Below are 18,255 nucleotides of genomic sequence, written 5' to 3' on the forward strand. Positions count from 1 at the left end.
TCTGCATCTACCACTGAAACAGCCTTTTCAAAATCAGAACAGGAAGAGTCAAACCCCCCTTCAACAACATCAGGAGCTCCCTCTCAATATGTGGATGACATCATGATGGAAACCTTTACACCAGCACCTTCCACAAAAGAACCACCTGCAAACACGTCTCAAACAGCACTAGCAAAGACTTCCAAATTTGAAACAGCGGATCCAAAGGCATTAGAAACTACAAACATATTGGGAGAAACTCATATGAGACAAAAACAACAGAGAGAACAGCAGCAACTTATTTTGAAACATCGGCAACAGGCATCTTGAAAACATTGTCCACAGTTATCAAATAAAGAGTAACTGCAACCACAGAAGCATCTGAAACTTCAGAAGCAAAAACATCTGAAATGTCTACAAGTGCATTTGAACCTGTCCTAGTTAACACCCCTGAAACATTCTCAACTTCACAAGAAATGATAACTACACCTACAGCCTCCTATTTTATTAAAACACCTAAAAATACATCTGCAATCAAATCAGAAACAGTATCTCTCTCTCTTTCAAACTAATCGGAAACAGCAACAACAACTACATTAGAAACACCAGCTATAGCAACAACTGAGACATTAGGTGAAAAAACATTTGAAGTCACTACTTCACTTGAGAAGCTGTCAACCACCTCCCCTGAAATACCATCCGAAACAACATTAGTGACGTCAACTATAATGCCAATGACGACATCTGCTTCTTCAGTGCCAGGCAGCATTTTTGAGACATTGCCTACAATGACATCAGAAAGGATAACTTTAGCCACAGTTACATTCATTCCCCTTGACCTTTTCCACATTTACAGCCTTATTCTAAAATGGATTTTAAAAAATGTATCTTCAACAATCTACACTCAATACCCCATAATGACAAATTGAAAACAGGTTTTTAGAAATGTTAGCAAATGTATTACAAATGAAAAACAGAAATACCTTATTTACATAAGTATTCAGACCCTTTGCTATGAGACTCGAAATTGAGCTCAGGTGCATCCTGTTTCCATTGATCATCCTTGAGCTGTTTCTACAACTTGATTGGAGTCCCCCTGTGGTAAATGCAATTGATTGGACATGATTTGGAAAGGCACACACCTGTCTATATAAGGTCCCACAGTTGACAGCGCATGTCAGAGCAAAAACCAAGCCATGAGGTCGAAGGAATTGTCTGTAGAGCTCCGAGACAGGATTGTGTCGATGCACAGATCTGGGAAAGGGTACCAAAACATTTCTGCAGCATTGAAGGTCCCCAAGAACACAGTGGCCTCCATCAGTCTTAAATGGAAGAAGTTTGGAACCACCAAGACTCTTCCTAGAGCTGGCCACCCGGCCAAACTGAGCAATAAGGTGAGAAGAGCCTTGGTCAGGGAATTGACCATGAACCCGATTGTCACTCTGACAGAGCTCCAGAGTTCCTCTGTGGAGATGGGAGAACCTTCCAGAAGGACAACCATCTCTGCAGCACTCCACCAATCAGGCCTTTATGGTAGAATGGCCAGACGGAAGCCACTCCTCAGTAAAAGACACATGACAGCCCGCTTGGAGTTTGCCAAAAGGCACCTAAAGGACTCTCAGACCATAAGAAACAAGATTCTCTGGTCTGATGAAACCAAGATTGAACTCTTTGGCCTGAATGCCAAGCGTCATATCTGGAGGAAACCTGGCACCATCCCTACGATGAAGCATGGTGGTGGCAGCATCATGCTGTGGGGATGTTTTTCAGCAGCATGGACTGGGAGACTAGACAGGATCGAGGAAAAGATTAATGGAGCAAAGTACAGAGAGATCCTTGATAAAAAACCTCCTTCAGAGCGCTCAGGACCTCAGACTGGGGGCGAAGGTTTACCTTCCAACAGGACAACGACCCTAAGCACACAGCAAAGACAACGCAGGAGTAGCTTCGGGACAAGTCTCTGAATGTCCTTGAGTTGCCCAGCCAGAGCTTGAACCTGATCGAACATCTCTGGAGAGACCTGAAAATAGCTGTGCAGCGACGCTCCCCATTCAACCTGACAGAGATTGAGAGGATCTGCAGAAAAGAATGGGAGAAACTCCCCAAATACAGCTGTGCCAAGCTTGTAGCGTCATGCCCAAGAAGACACTCGAGGCTGTAATCGCTGCCAAAGGTGCTTCAACAAAGTACTGAGTAAAGGTCTGAATACTTATGTAAATGTGATATTTCCTGTTATTTTCTTTGCTTTGTCATTATGGGGTATTGTGTGTAGATTGATGAGGGGGAAAAAACAATTTAATCAATTTTAGAATAAGGCTATAACGTAACAAAATGTGGAAAAAGTCAAGGGGTCTGAATACTTTCCGAAATGAATGTACAGATGAAAATTATCCTAAAACTTCAGCTGCAACTTCATATGGAACAACTGATATAAACACACTTGAAATATTATCCACAACCACATAAACAACATCTCCATCAACCGACGGAAACATCATCCACAACTACAACATCCCCATCAACCAAACCTGAAATATCACCAACAATTACAACTGAAACATCCTCTACAACTACAGCATCCTTATCAACCGACGCTTAAACATAATCCACAACTACAGATACAGCATCCCCATAAACCAAACCTGAAACATCATCCACAGCCACATACACAACATCCCCATCAACTGAAACGGAAACATCATCCACAAATACAACATTCCATCAACTGAAACTGAAACATCATACACAACCACATACATAACATCCACATCAACCAAACCTGAAACATCATCCACAGCTACAACATCCCCATCAACTGAAACCTGAAACATCAGCGAACGTCATATATGAAACATTTACCACAACCACTATCTCAGCATGAAAGCTGTCAACAGCCCCCCTTCAAATATTTAAAACCACAACTGCAACTATAACTACTGTGACTATGTAACTATTACTGTGCCTGCAACACTGTCTACTGTTACATCAAAAAGTAGAACTACAGCCCCACCTGAATCTCCATTAGAAACATCCAAAGTTGTGTCTGAAACATCAACCGGAGTTACAACAGAGGCATTAATATCAACCATTCCAGTAACTACTTAGATAATCCCCACTGGAATATCAGCTACAACAGAAAGTGGAACAGCAACAACCTCACTTGGAAATGTATTGACAACTACAATCATATCCTCAATATCTGCTTCTACATCTGAGGGAAAAACAGCAAACCCATCTTCCATTACTCCGGAACTTCCACTTACAACCACATCAGCATTTACAGCCTCAATCAACATCAAGTGCCCTCCCAGAAACCACAAATCAGAATTTGACATCTAATTTAACATCCATCTTTTCTGCCACAACTACAACAAAAGACAACAAAAAAACAGACTACAAAAGCCACTGCCGGTTCAGTCATAACTACATCCGGCAGTGTGACGGACAAAGTTGACCACCAAACCTAAAACTGTGTCTACAACGACTACACCTCTGCCAATCTCACATCCACCCACATCAACTAATGACATCTTCGTGACCATTACTTTGATTCCCCTATAATTAATGTTGGTTGTTATAACTTTGATATTTTGATCTTTAATAAATATCCTTGGGGAGGAAGCTATAATTTATAATATCTTGGTCACAGAATGTATTTTTGACTGAAAGGACCTCATGTACTACACCATTGCAACCGCAATAGATGGAACATAAGAGATAGATTTTCCCTTTCCCGTGTTTATTCTTGCTATGTATAACATTTTACATTTTAGTAATTTAGCAGACGCTCTTATCCAGAGCGACTTATAGTAGTGAGTGCATACATTTTGATACCCACAACCCAGGAATTGCAAGCGCCGTGCTCTACCAACTGAGCCACACAGTACATAACTATGTACTGATGCTAGAAAGGGGTGAAATCCCAATAGAATTTCATTGCATCTAGTGTCCATGGGTAGTTTCTGGGCACTGTGTCACAACGAATAACCAAGAGACCCTTGCTTTTATTATTGTATCATGTAATGATTGTAATTAGAGTGAACTACTGTACATTGTTTAATTATATTTTGAGTAAAATACATTTGAATCTTGAGACAAAGTGTGCTGAATTCTGCTCTATATCATTCTATTCTAAATTATGAAAGTTTGGCATAAATTGCTCCAGTATAATAAAATGTTACTTCATAAGTACATAAACATGGATGATGTTGACCATGGGCATACAGAATAAATACATACAAACTACAGACAGGGAGAGCAGGGACCCTGAACTCTGACTGGCACATTCTGAAGTGTCTATTTTTTCATACAGTTTAAATGTGGATCACAGTAGAGTTTACCCTCAGACAGTACTTTGAAGTACTTTGAAGTCTTCTTTCTTCTCCAATGATCATGACAGAGGCAGAAAAAAAACTCCTTTCTTCCAGTGCTGGAAAAGTACCCAATTGTCTTACTTGAGTAGAAGTAAAGATACCTTAATAGAAACTGACTCAAGTAAAAGTGGAAGTCACCCAATTTAATACTACTTGAGTAAAAGTCTGAAAGTATTTGTAATTTCTAAAATGTATTTAAGTATCAAAAGTAAAAGTAAAAGTATACAGTGGGGAAAAAAAGTATTTAGTCAGCCACTATTTGTGCAAGTTCTCCCACTTAAAAAGATGAGAGAGGCCTGTAATTTTCATCATAGGTACACGTCAACTATGAAAGACAAATTGAGAATTTTTTTTCCAGAAAATCACATTGTAGGATTTTTTATGAATTTATTTGCAAATTACAGGGGAAAATAAGTATTTGGTCACCTACAAACAAGCAAGATTTCTGGCTCTCACAGACTTGTAACTTCTTCTTTAAGAGGCTCCTCTGTCCTCCACTCATTACCTGTATTAATGGCATCTGTTTGAACTTGTTATCAGTATAAAAGACACCTGTCCACAACCTCAAACAGTCACACTCCAAACTCCACTATGGCCAAGACCAAAGAGCTGACAAAGGACACCAGAAACAAAATTGTAGACCTGCACCAGGCTGGGAAGACTGAATCTGCAATAGGTAAGCAGCTTGGTTTGAAGAAATCAACTGTGGGAGCAATTATTAGGAAATGGAAGACATACAAGACCACTGATAATCTCCCTCGATCTGGGGCTCCACGCAAGATCTCACCCTGTGGGGTCAAAATGATCACAAGAACGGTGAGCAAAAATCCCAGAACCACACGGGGGGACCTAGTGAATGACCTGCAGAGAGCTGGGACCAAAGTAACAAAGCCTACCATCAGTAACACACTACGCCGCCAGGGACTCAAATCCTGCAGTGCAAGACGTGGCCGCCTGCTTAAGCCAGTACATGTCCAGGGCTGTCTGAAGTTTGCTAGAGTGCATTTGGATGATCCAGAAGAGGATTGGGAGAATGTCATATGGTCAGATGAAACCAAAATATAACTTTTTGGTAAAAACTCAACTCGTCGTGTTTGGAGGACAAAGAATGCTGAGTTGCATCCAAAGAACACCATACCTACTGTGAAGTATGGGGGTGGAAACATCATGCTTTGGGGCTGTTTTTCTGCAAAGGGACCAGGACGACTGATCCGTGTAAAGGAACGAATGAATGGGGCCATGTATCCTGAGATTTTGAGTGAAAACCTCCTTCCATCAGCAAGGGCATTGAAGATGAAACGTGGCTGGGTCTTTCAGCATGACAATGATCCCAAACACACCGCCCGGGCAATGAAGGAGTGGCTTCGTAAGAAGCATTTCAAGGTCCTGGAGTGGCCTAGCCAGTCTCCTGATCTCAACCCCATAGAAAATCTTTGGAGGGAGTTGAAAGTCTGTGTTGCCCAGCGACAGCCCCCAAAACATCACTGCTCTAGAGGAGATCTGCATGGAGGAATGGGCCAAAATACCAGCAACAGTGTGTGAAAACCTTGTGAAGACTTACAGAAAACGTTTGACCTGTGTCATTGCCAACAAAGGGTATATAACAAAGTATTGAGAAACTTTTGTTATTGACCAAATACTTATTTTCCACCATAATTTGCAAATAAATTCATTAAAAATCCTACAATGTGATTTTCTGGATTTTTTTTTCTCATTTTGTCTGTCATAGTTGACGTGTACCTATGATGAATATTACAGGCCTCTCTCATCTTTTTAAGTGGGAGAACTTGCAAAATTGGTGGCTGACTAAATACTTTTTTCCCCCACTGTAAATCATTTCAAATTCCTTATATTAAGCAAACCAGATTGGACCATTTGTATTAGCATTTTTATTATTTACGGAGAGCCAGGGGCACACTCCAACACTCAGACATCATTTACAAACGAAGCATGTGTGTTTAGTGAGTCCGCCAGATTAGAGGCAGTAGGGATGACCAGGAATATTCTCTTGATAAGTGCATGAATTTGACCATTTTCATGTCCTGCTAAGTATTCAAAATGTAACGAGTACTTTTGGGTGTCAGGGAAAATGTATGGAGTACAAAGTACATTATTTTCTTTAGGAATGTTGTGAAGTAAAAGTAAAAGTTGTCAAAAATGTAAATAGTAATATACAGATATCCCAAAAAACTACTTAAGTAGTATTTTTACTTAAGTACTTTACACCACTGCTTTCTTCATCAGTTGAATACATCTCTGTCAGATATTTGCTCTTTGATGGTATACTCTGTATCAGAGTTTCACAGCCAGAGGTCTTAATAGAGGGAGAATTTCACACCAATCAATGACAATGAATATTAAATAGATTATATTTATATTTTGATTATAATTTATTTGCTTGCCAGAGGCTCTTATCTTAATCATCTCACTAAGTGTACATTTAATATGTTATTTATTTATGAAGCAACCTGTTCTATACTGCATTAGTCTCTGTTGATTTTCTTCTCATGGACAGAACAGGATATGGACGGGAAAGACCTCTAATCCCAAAGAATGAACAAACACGCTTTATAAAGAATACACTCACAAACACACATTTGGGTGGTTGACTTCTCCTGTTTATTTATTTTTTCGCTCAAAAGCCTCTTTGGTTCCTAACAATGCATAGACAAACAAACTGTCATTTTGTTAAGAGAAGTCACTAAACATGCCATTGCATTTACTTTGGGGTCGATTTACCACCGTACTCCTGAGGATTCCCTCTGAATCCACGAGTTAGGTCTGAATACGACCTCTTACCCCTTTACCTTTAGTCAGCTTCTATTGTATTCAATATGCACTTGTTGAAAATCTAAAAGGCGCTTAATGGCTTTACAATGAAGTATAATCTCTTTCCAAAACATCCCATAAAACAGATAATTACAGGAGCATGATATGCACTGAGCTAACAGGCAACAAAGTAATCTCCACTTTACATACTGTACAAAACTAGACAATGGAGGAGGACAGAGACAGAGGCCGATAAAAAATGGACGATAATGGTCTGCTACTCATACAGGCATTCAGACACACAGGAAGGGAGTGGGAGGAAGGGAGGAACCTCCTCATCAAACTGCAGGAGGGCTTAAGATTCATGGATGTATAAGATCAATGCAACAAGGACACAACTCAACAAATAAACAAAACACAAGTTTAACAGTCAATGAACACAAACATATAAAAATCATAATAATAATTACAAAAATACATAAAAAATTAATGAATATGTTACCTTTGTCTGTATTTTTCCCCCAAATCATTAACTGAACTAGGTATAAGGGGACAACTGTTGTTCAGAGCCAAACTGGAGGCCTATGCTGCATCTCATTTCAGTGAAGGAGGAGCCGACAACAACAACACATTTTGTACATTTCAAACATTTCAAACAAGCCCTTTGAAGACACCACAACATTTTCGAGGGACACTTCAAGGACAGACAGGCACACACTGAATACTGAATTTATAAGACAGAGGGGTTACGTGTGTATTTGTGTATGTTTGACAGAGATAAAGCTGTTATAGAGCCCTGGTACGGACATTTTGGGCCTTGGTGCCTGGTACACACATGTTAGGCCTTCGTGCAGGGACAAAGCCATTTTTGCAGTAGCACTTGAATGAACCTATGGTGTTGACACAGCGGGCATTCTTGCATGGATTAACTCGGACCCCTGGTTCAGCACACTCATCAATATCTGAAAAGAGAGAGAGAGAGAGAGAGAGAGAGAGAGAGAGAGAGAGAGGGGAGATGGTTTGAAACAAAACAGAGAGCTTGCCATCTCTGGCTGCACATCTCTTTACATATAAAATCAACATTCCAAAATTCTAAATTAGATTTCAGGCATTGTCGGTCAAAACACTTGAACAAAGGACAACAGCTACAAATTATACAGAGACACTTCTGTTTGCAGAATTGATAAGCATCCAATTGATATCCACCTAAAGATTGAGATGACTGAAATTCAAGCAGTCACCTTCACTCTAATCTAACCCAAAGTTTAAGGGAAGCAGACAGGCAGAACAGGTGAATTGTCAACATACCGGTGCAGCGGGTGCGGGAGTGGTCCAGCCTAAAGCCTGTGTTACAATCACACATAGTGCTCAAGTAGGAACGCACACAACGCCCATTGGCACAACTACACTCATCTGAGTCCTCTTCTGAACTGTCCCCTTCTGAGCCAAAACACACACAGACAGACAGACAGACAGACAGACAGAGAGAGAGACAGAGAGACAGAGAGACAGGAGAGAGGGAGAGAAAATATTATTCAAGTGGTGTGACGGTAGAGTTTGTGCTCTGAGGTGAATTTATAACCAAATTCAGAGTATAATAAAATATATTACAGGCCTTACCAATACCTGGGTTGTAGTTGGCGAAAGCTGCCAGGAAATCTCCCTCACCATCAGACTCTGTCTCCAAGTGCATGTCACACAGCCGGTTAAAGATCACTGAACGAGAGGAAGAATTAAGATAAACTTAATTAAGTTATTAGTATTAGACTATTTCTGCTGATACGGACTAATACTGGAATGCCCAGCAGACCAGAAACTAAAAACAAGTGAAAGAATGACTGAGTGCTGGTGCCCACCTGAGTTTCTTTGGGGGCAGGTCCTACACTCAGGGCCCCAGCCACGGCCATAGTGACAGCAGCACTCAGAGTAGGTGAACACCAGGCCATTTCTGGGTTGGCTGCAGATCAGATCCTCATCCACCTGCAGGAAACACACGTCCTTATGGGCCGCCGTGCGGTCTGAGGTAGGAAGAGAGGGGGGAAAGGGAGCGAGAGAAAGATAGTGATAGAGCGAGAGAGCGAGAGAGCGAGAGAGAGAGAGAGAGAGAGGAATATTAAGGATTATTCCATCAAATCAAAAAGCCAATCTTTGCTCCTGCATTATGCAAGCAGGCCAGATCCTGCCACTTATAATGACCTCTATGATTAACCAAGTAATTGCTCAGCATGTTAACAGTCAGCAGGTAGATATGAATAAGCAATGAGGTCTAGCTTGAGGTGGTAGGGCTCAGAGCTATGCCAGACCGCTCCTCTGCACATTCATTTACAGTCACACATCACACACAAGGATGGCGCCATAAAAACCACACAGACACAATAAAGTAAAAGCTGGATTGTCAATGCAAACTTGTGAGACTTTACAACAAGTATATGCAAAGAAAGTAACACAATCGCAAGAGTAATGTCACAACATCGTATACAAGTTTTACAGCATCAAATGTATCGCAACAGTCAACAGTTTGGTTAAAAGGAGAAACGATGCTTTGGAGAAAGGTGCAGAAAATGCCACAAGCAATATCACTTGGCTCCATTTTACTTACACTCTCTCACTGCGTCTCACATGCACACAATGAAGGATGAAGTAATGAAGTGTTTTCCGGTGACTATGCAAGCTTAGTGGGGCAACCACATAAACGGAAACTGAGAAATGTGCAACAGGATCACACTGGACCTATAGAACTGAGATCACATTGACCATCTCAGGTCTCAGGATCTCCCTCACTAAACTGAGTGTGTTTCTATGGAAACAAGCAAGAGGGGGAGTGCTGAGCCTGTGCATGGAGTCAGTATTGGGGAACGGGGGCTCAAAGGGGGAGGAGTTAAAAAGAGTAGCAGGAGTGGCAGGTGTACAGGTAAGCCAAAACTCAGGTGAGCTGAGCACTGATTGGTCAGGCTCAGGTGAGCTGAGCGCCGATTGGTTATACCCACCGTCATAGACGCACTGTTTGAGCGCTGCGCTGAAGGTGAGTGGCTGGGTACATATACAGTGAAAGGAGCCGGGCGTGTTCACACACCTCCCATTCTTACAGTACGAGGGGTCCTGGCACTCATTGATATCTGCAAGGGGCACCACAGACACCACAGACATGGGTTACACAACCTACGGACGGAGGGACAGACACCAGCCTGGGGACAGCTCTTAATGTAATGTGACGTTGAACAGGCCTGCAGGCAGATCACTACGTTACACTGCTTCCTGAGCGCACGCACCAGAGTGTTTGGGTGTCTATTGATCGGTTGAGGATCCTCACAATGAACACGGCCCATTAGTGGCTATAGCATAGGACCAGGGTTGTGTTTGAGTTTATCTCTGATCTATCTACAGTATGATCAGGGGCTCCCAAACATTTTGGATCCGGGGACCCATTTTGTGATAGCAAATTCATCCCACAAAAGCAGAACACAACTCTGACTTTGGAGTGCGATAGAAATAGCATACAAGGAGTGTTACTATGACAGCTGCAGTGAATGGCCGGACTAACCAAGTCTCAGGCCCTGGGAAATAACATTTTAAAGGCCCCACTCTTTGCATCAGAGAGAACATTTTAAAGCTAATTTCCTGCAACTCTACACATTTTGCCATAGGCAGAGAGAAAATGTTTCAGTTTTAAAGCTAATTTCCTGCAACTCTACACATTTTCACATGGGGCAGACAGACAATTTTGCAGTTTTAAAGCTTAAATGACAGTGCATTTATGTTCAAAACAACATTTTTAGGGAATACAAGAAGTATTGAGTTGCAAACTGGATGATTGATGGAGTACTGTGGATCCCTGTGAGCCTCCCAGGCCCTGTTGTGCGTCTAAGGGTATATTATAGATGAATAATATTACATTGTATTGCATTGCACCATCTAAACTTCTTCCACAGACCCCTTGGACAAATTTGTTTAATCTTTTGTTGCTAGCAATATTTATACAAAAAAAAGGAAATGTTAAAAAAATATATATATTTTTTTTTAGATCTGGCCGTGGATGCCCTGCAGTACCTCCGCGGACCCCCAGGCGTCCAGTTTGTGAACCTCTGATCTATGTGACAGATATGAAGTTATGTGAATGTAAGAGCGGGTGAGGCTGGAAAGGCAGGTCTGGCTGATTAGTAGTGTTAGACTGGAACTAACATTAAAAAACATTATTTCATTCAACCTCCCTCGCCCATACACAGAGCCACCACTGAGAACCAACCCACTGTGAACTACACTACCCAGCCCCTCTCACACCACCACCACCACCACCACCTCCAAGTCATCCATCCTGAGATTCCAGAGCCCACCTCATCCCCTCTTAGTCTCCTCTCCTCCACTCACCAGCCTGCTCCTCTGGGGTCACACAACTGTTGCGGTCGGTGGCCAGGATCCAGGGGGTAGAGCAGATGCAGTAGTAAGACCCAGGGGTGTCCACACAGTGGCCACTCTTACAGTTCAATGGGTCCTGGCACTCATCCACACCTGCAGCAACAAAAACACACCGCAGACTTAACACACGTCCTGCTCTCTGGCCTGTACTGTACTGTACCTCCCTGTGTGTGGATAGAACATAGACAGTAGAGGGCTCACCTGCCACAGTGGGGATCACACACTTCTTCTTGGAAGCATCAGGGGTCCAGGGAGAGTTACAGGTGCAGTAGAAGGAGCCTCTGGTGTTCTTACACTGACCGTTGGTACACAGAGACTCATCGTGGCACTCATTCACATCTGAGGAGGAGATACATTAAATGGGATCATCTGATGTGTATTAATTAAGCAATAAGGCCCGAGGGGGTGTGGTATATGGCCAATATACCACAGCTAAGGGCTGTTCTTATGCACGACGCAACGCGGCGTGCCTAGATACAGCCCTTAGCCGTCGTATATTGGCTATATACCACAAACCCCCGAGGTACCTTATTGCTATTATAAACTGGATACCAACATAATTAGAGCAGTGAAAATAAATGTTTTGTTATACCCCTGGTATACGGTCTGATATACCACAGCTGTCAGCCAATCAGCATTCAGGGCTCGAACAACCCAGTTTATAATGTGTAATAATACAGAGGTGTGTTTTGGTGCAGGCCTGAGTGAGGTGGGGCTCGGTGGTTACCGATGCACTCCAATAGGTTGCTGTCGTAGTAGAAGCCCTGTTGGCAGTAACATTCATAGCCAGGTTGTGTGTTCATACAGCGGCCCTCCTTACAAATCTCATTGGAGAAGAGCACACACTCATCGATATCTGTACACAGAGAGACAGGAGCAATGAACTCAACACAAACAAACTTCACCTGAAAACAAATCCTGCCATGTAAATGAATGCTGTAAATCAGATAACAGCAAACCTACCGTAGTTGGGCTGAGGTTGTGTAGCTACTCACCTCTGTGGACAGACAGGCCGTACTCAGTTACTCCCTCCTCATGGTAGAAACCTCGGCCCACTGGACACAGGGAATGGAACTCAGCTAGTTGGAGGAAAAACAACCAGCTTACTTTAGTAATCAATGAGTGACATTGAACAGTGCAAGTAACTGAACAGATCCCCAGCCCACTTGATGGCTCAGAGGCTTGGTAAACTAGTGTGTGTGTGTGTGTGCGTTGTTGGGCCTGAGGTACGTACATGAGTGGTAGACGGGGCAGGGGTAGATCTCACAGTGGTCCCCCCAGCCCACGCCGATGGAGCAGCAGCATTCCTGCTTGGTGACGTTGGTGGCCAGGACACTGTCACAGAACACTGTGTCATCCAGGTTCAGGTAACACTCCTTCTTATCCTCCACATCCACCTCAATCTCTGGATGGAGGGGGAAGAGAGGAAATAGATTGTTGTGTGTGTGTTTGTGTGTGTGTGTGTGTGTGTGTGTGTGTTTGTGTGTGTGCATGCAGAATATAGCTACATAAAGAGAGGGCTGAGATGATATCAGTAATCTTACCCTCACAGCTTTGCTTATCCTCAGACAGGATGAAGCCGTCTTTGCACACACACACGTAGGAGCCCTGTCTGTTCTCACACACACCATGAGGCTGGCACAGACCCCAGTCTGCCACACACTCATCTATGTCTGGGTGGGTGGGAGGGAGAGGGAGAGAGAGAGGGAGAGAGATGGAGGGGGAGAGGGAGAGAGGGGGAGAGGGAGAGAGGGGGAGAGGGAGGGAGAGAGGGGGAGGGTGAGGGAGAGGGAGAGAGGGGGAGAGGGGGAGGGTGAGGGAGAGGGAGAGGGTGAGGGAGAGGGAAGGAGAATGTGTTACTATCATCATGACTTCCATTAAAGGCCCAGTGCAGTCTAAAACACTATTTTCCTGTGTTTTATATATATTTCCACAATAGGAGGTTCGAATAATACTGTGAAATTGTAAAAATGATGATAATGCCCTTTTAGTGTAAGAGCTGTTTGAAAAGACTGCATGAAATATCAGCCTGTTTTGGTGGGAGGGAGTTTTGGCCTTCCATGGTGACATCACCATTCACTAAATTAATAGACCAATAAGAAAGAGAGTTCCAAACCTCTCTGCTAATAACAGCTAATTGTCAGTTTCCCCCTCCCCACTCAAACCACTCTCAAAGTTCTTGCTTGAGAAAATGCTCTCAATAAGTTATTTGTTTATTTTTTAACATTTTAATTTAAAACAATCACAGTAAGGTACTTAATTGTTACCCAGAAATTATTTGATATTGAGATAAAAATGGCTGCATTGGACCATTAAGCTTGACTTATGACATTTTCGACTAATTACAGAGCTCCACTGCCAGAATGGTTGACAGTATAACTTTTATTTCCCTGAAATGCCAAACTCATAGAGAGGGTGGAGACTGACTGACCTTGGCACCGCCTCCCTCCGACAAGCATGTAGCCCTTCTGACATTCACAGCGGTAGGAGCCCATGCTGTTGATACAGCGCCCCCTCTGGCAGTTAGAGGGACGCTCACATTCATTTATATCTGAGGGAGGAAAAGACCACAATCAAACGGCAACTGTGTGTTTGATCACCAGCTCTATACAGTGGACATGTTACTCATAAAAACATTGTTAACATGTCCATGAAGCTATAGTGATGTGATTAATAAGAAGTAGCTCCTGCCTTCACAATGGCTGCCCTCCTGAGTGCGCTGGTATCCTGGGTAGCAATGACACTGGAAGGAGCCCTCTGTGTTGACACAGCGCCCGTTGGCACACAGTCTGTCATCCTCACACTCGTCAATGTCTGGAAGGGAGAGAAGGAGACACATGCAGCCTGTCAATAGAACCTGTATACCCATTAGTTTTCTTTGTTCAATATTATTAAGAAATACTGGTAACCACTACACCACTGCAAGTCTGCAAGCATATAAATGGTGTATGTGCAGCACCAAGAGATATTCTATTAAACATTAATGAGTGCACTGACCTCTGCAGCCTTTGCTGTCTGCAGCTGGGAGGAAGCCTTCGTTACAGAGGCAGCGGTATGTTCCTGGGAGGTTCTCACAGCGCCCGTTGGGACACACCCCACGCTTCTGGCATTCATTGACATCTAGTGGAAAGGTAGAGGGGTTGTAGACAATGATTTACACTGAGTATACAAAATATGCTCTTTCCATGACATAGACTGACCAGGTGAATCCAGTTGAAAGCTATGATCCCTCATTGATGTGACTTGTTAAATCCACTTAAATCAATGTAGATGAAGGGGAGGAGACAGGTTAAAAAATGATTTCTAAGCCTTGAGACAATTGAAACATGGATTGTGTATGTGTACCATTCGGAGGGTGAAAGGGCAAGACAAAATATTGAAGTGCCTTTGAACGGGGTATGGTAGTAAGTGCCAGGCGCACCGGTTTGTGTCAAGAACTGCAACGCTGCTGGGTTTTTCACGCTCAACAGTTTCCCATGTGTATCAAGAATGGTCCACCACCCAAAGGCCATCCAGCCAACTTGACATAACTGTGGGAAGCATTGGAGTCAACATGGGCCAGCATCCCTGTGGAATGCTTTTGACACCTTGTAGAGTCCATTCCCTGACAAATTGAGGCTGTTCTGAAGGCAAACGGGGGGGTGCAACTCAATATTAGGAAGATGTTCCTAATGTTTGGTATACTCACTGTATATAAACCCTAGATTGTTAATGCTATGTATTGGCCATTGAGAGGCTTTGAAGCCATCGGTCGGCCATATTGGCACTCCCCAGTAGGAGCAGTACACCACAGGAACTAATTGAATTCTAAAGCATTTCAATTAAATGGTTCAAAGACAAAATTACTTGTACTTAAGTATGTTTGTTGTTGTATTGTGGACAGTAACATTAGTAATCTCAAAGAATTATGAAAATATAGGAAAATGCTTTTATATACTTTTTCCTTAAAAAAATTTTTTTTTTGCTCAGATAATATAATTTAAAAGTATGCTTTAAGGTGTCTGTAATATAATACATGTGACAAAAATGAATGTAGACATTAATACATGCATTTTTATAGCTTCCAAAATAGAGGAGGCTATAAAAAAAAGATGGAGGCACAGTGGCTTGAACACAGCGACCCCTTTCAGTCATCTAGTGTATACATAAATCATTGGTTGCAGGTTGCAGGGGGTGGAGTAAGGGGGGATAGAAACACAGTCAGTTATACAGAGGAATACCAGCTGTGGACAACCCTGACTGACTGGACTGGCTTGGTGCCCATTGGGGCAGACTCCCTCTGGCTGATTTACTGACTATGACTGATCAAGTCCATTCTCTACATCACACAGCTCTGAATAGTGAATACCTTCCATGTCATGGTTCAGACAAAATACAGTGGGGAAGATCAACATATTAAATGTTCAGAATCAATATTCTACTTGCTGATTTGACTGTCCGTCACAGTTTTTCCATAAGAATATCCTATTTACCATTCAGTAACGCCACTAGGTGGCAATACATCCCCAAACATAATGTCTCAAGTTAGAAAAGTTCTAACAACAGAGAGATAGACAGTTAAAGGTAATGAAGGGAGTTGATTGGTGTGTTTGTTCTCTTTAGTGTGTGTTTATCCATGTGTATGAAGACACATGTGGTCCTATGTAGCTTAATTGGTAGAGCATGGTGCTTGTAATGCCAGGGTAGTGGGTTCGATCCCCGGGACCACCCATACGTAAAAATTTATGCACACATGAATGTAAGTCGCTTTGGATAAAAGCGTCTGCTAAATGGCATATTATTATTATTAAGACGTAGGTCTCACCGTAACAGACCCCACCCTGGGCCTGGTGACCAGGTAAGCAGGGTATACACTCATAGGATCCTGGGGTGTTCTCACACTGCTCATTGGGACAGCTGCTGGGGTCCAGACACTCATTTATATCTGAGACGAGAATACACCAGACAAACACAGCCACTCATAAACACGAGAGCATTATTAAACCAATGTAGACACACATACACTGAGTGTACAAAATATTAGGAACTCCCCCCTCCCTTTTTGCCCTCAGAACAGCCTCAACGCTGGGGCCCCTCAGGGGTGCGTGCTTAGTCCCCTCCTGTACTCCCTGTTCACCTATGACTGCGTGGCCAAACACGACTCCAACACCATCATTAAGTTTGCTGACGACAGAACAGTGGTAGGCCTGATCACTGACACCGATGAGACAGGCTATATGGAGGAGGTCAGAGACCTGGCAGTGTGGTGCCAGGACAACAACCTCTCCCTCAATGTGAGCAAGACAAAGGAGCTGATCGTGGACTACAGGAAAAGGCGGGCCGAACAGGCCCCCATTAACATCGACGGGGCTGTAGTGGAATGGGTCGAGAGTTTCAGGTTCCTTGGTGTCCGCATCACCAACGAACTATCATGGTCCAAACACATCAAGACAGTCGTGAAGAGGGCACAACAACACCTTTTCCCCATCAGGAGACTGAAAAGATTTGGCATGGGTCCCCAGATCCTCAAAAAGTTCTACAGCTGCACCAGAGAGCATCCTGACCGGTTGGTATGGCAACTGCTCGGCATCTGACCGTAAGGCTTTCAGAGGAAAGCCCAAACAATTGTCATAAACTGTTCTCTCTGCTACCGCACGGCAAGCGGTACCGGAGCACCAAGTCTAGGACCAAAAGGCTCCTTAACAGGTTCTACCCCCAAGCCATAAGACTGCTGAACAATTAATCAAATGGCCACCCGGACTATTTACATTGACACCCCCCTCCATTGTTTTTACACTGCTGCTACCCGCTATCTATTATCTATGCATAGTCACTTTACCCCTACCTACATGCACAAATGACAATGACCTCGACTAACCTGTACCCCCGCACATTGACTCAGTACCGGTACCCCCTGTATATAACCTCGTTATTGTTATTTTATTGTGTTACTTTTTTACTTTAGTCTATTTGGTAAATATTTTCTTAACTCTTTCTTGAACTTCATTGTTGGTTAAGGGCTTGTAAGTAAGCATTTCACGGTAAGGTCTACACCTGTATTCGGCACATGTGACAAATCAAGTTTGATTTGATTTGATTCGCCTGGTCAGTCTATGTAATGTAATGAGCATTCTTAATGTTTTGTGCACTCAGTGTACACTGCACACACAAATGTGGAGACAAACATACACCCTACGACCAGAGATGAGGGCAGCAGCAGTTCTTACCTTCACAGGCTGGCTGGCGTTGGGACTTGCTCCTGAAGCCTTTGTGACAATCACACTTGTAGGACCCTGGCAGGTTAACACACTGACCCCCCTGCCCACAGATGTCCGGCTTGGAGCATTCATTCACATCTAAAGATAAGTCCAAAACCCACTAATGAGAAATCACAAGTGACAAAGTAAAGACTAGAGGGAGAAACAAAGAAAATAAAAACACATAAACCCACACAACACCAATCACCTATACATCTGAGTTTCCCATGATACACCAGGAGCTTGTAGCCATGGAGACAGCGGCAGCGGTAGGAGCCTTCTGTGTTGATGCAGATGCCTCTTCCATGGCCACATGGCTCAGCATCACACTCATCATCATCTGGTAGAGAGGGGTAACTTGGAGGTTTAGGGAATTGGGAGGTTATAACTCCTTTTGAGAATTGACATGCAAGTTCAATGGAACTATTATGATATAGAGTGCGTTATATGGCTCTGGTCAAAATATTTTGCCCAGTAAATACCTC

General features: G+C 43.1%; 1 protein-coding gene across 9 annotated transcripts in view; it reads right to left on the reverse strand.

Moving 5' to 3' along the window:
* Positions 1 to 6,948: 6,948 nt before the first annotated feature.
* Positions 6,949 to 18,255, reverse strand: part of LOC121541874 (latent-transforming growth factor beta-binding protein 3-like) — a 52,849-nt gene continuing 41,542 nt past the window's right edge. For 3 of the 9 annotated variants that reach the window (XM_045208162.1, XM_045208160.1, XM_041851225.2), the window contains exons 13-29: positions 17,979 to 18,110; positions 17,741 to 17,869; positions 16,339 to 16,458; positions 14,532 to 14,654; positions 14,226 to 14,348; positions 13,966 to 14,085; positions 13,079 to 13,207; positions 12,769 to 12,939; positions 12,530 to 12,613; positions 12,262 to 12,390; positions 11,736 to 11,873; positions 11,487 to 11,627; positions 10,109 to 10,237; positions 8,978 to 9,139; positions 8,742 to 8,837; positions 8,430 to 8,561; positions 6,949 to 8,083 (exon numbers count right to left, since the gene is read on the reverse strand). In XM_045208162.1, coding sequence (XP_045064097.1) covers positions 7,908 to 8,083; positions 8,430 to 8,561; positions 8,742 to 8,837; positions 8,978 to 9,139; positions 10,109 to 10,237; positions 11,487 to 11,627; positions 11,736 to 11,873; positions 12,262 to 12,390; positions 12,530 to 12,613; positions 12,769 to 12,939; positions 13,079 to 13,207; positions 13,966 to 14,085; positions 14,226 to 14,348; positions 14,532 to 14,654; positions 16,339 to 16,458; positions 17,741 to 17,869; positions 17,979 to 18,110 — 2,234 coding nt within the window. In that variant the 3' untranslated portion in view covers positions 6,949 to 7,907. The remainder of the gene's footprint in view (positions 8,084 to 8,429; positions 8,562 to 8,741; positions 8,838 to 8,977; positions 9,140 to 10,108; positions 10,238 to 11,486; positions 11,628 to 11,735; positions 11,874 to 12,261; positions 12,391 to 12,529; positions 12,614 to 12,768; positions 12,940 to 13,078; positions 13,208 to 13,965; positions 14,086 to 14,225; positions 14,349 to 14,531; positions 14,655 to 16,338; positions 16,459 to 17,740; positions 17,870 to 17,978; positions 18,111 to 18,255) is intronic. The other 6 variants (XM_045208167.1, XM_045208163.1, XM_045208164.1 and 3 more) reach the window with 5 other exon arrangements.

Source organism: Coregonus clupeaformis, chromosome 27 (genome assembly GCF_020615455.1).
Source record: "Coregonus clupeaformis isolate EN_2021a chromosome 27, ASM2061545v1, whole genome shotgun sequence".
Taxonomy (NCBI): domain Eukaryota; kingdom Metazoa; phylum Chordata; class Actinopteri; order Salmoniformes; family Salmonidae; genus Coregonus; species Coregonus clupeaformis.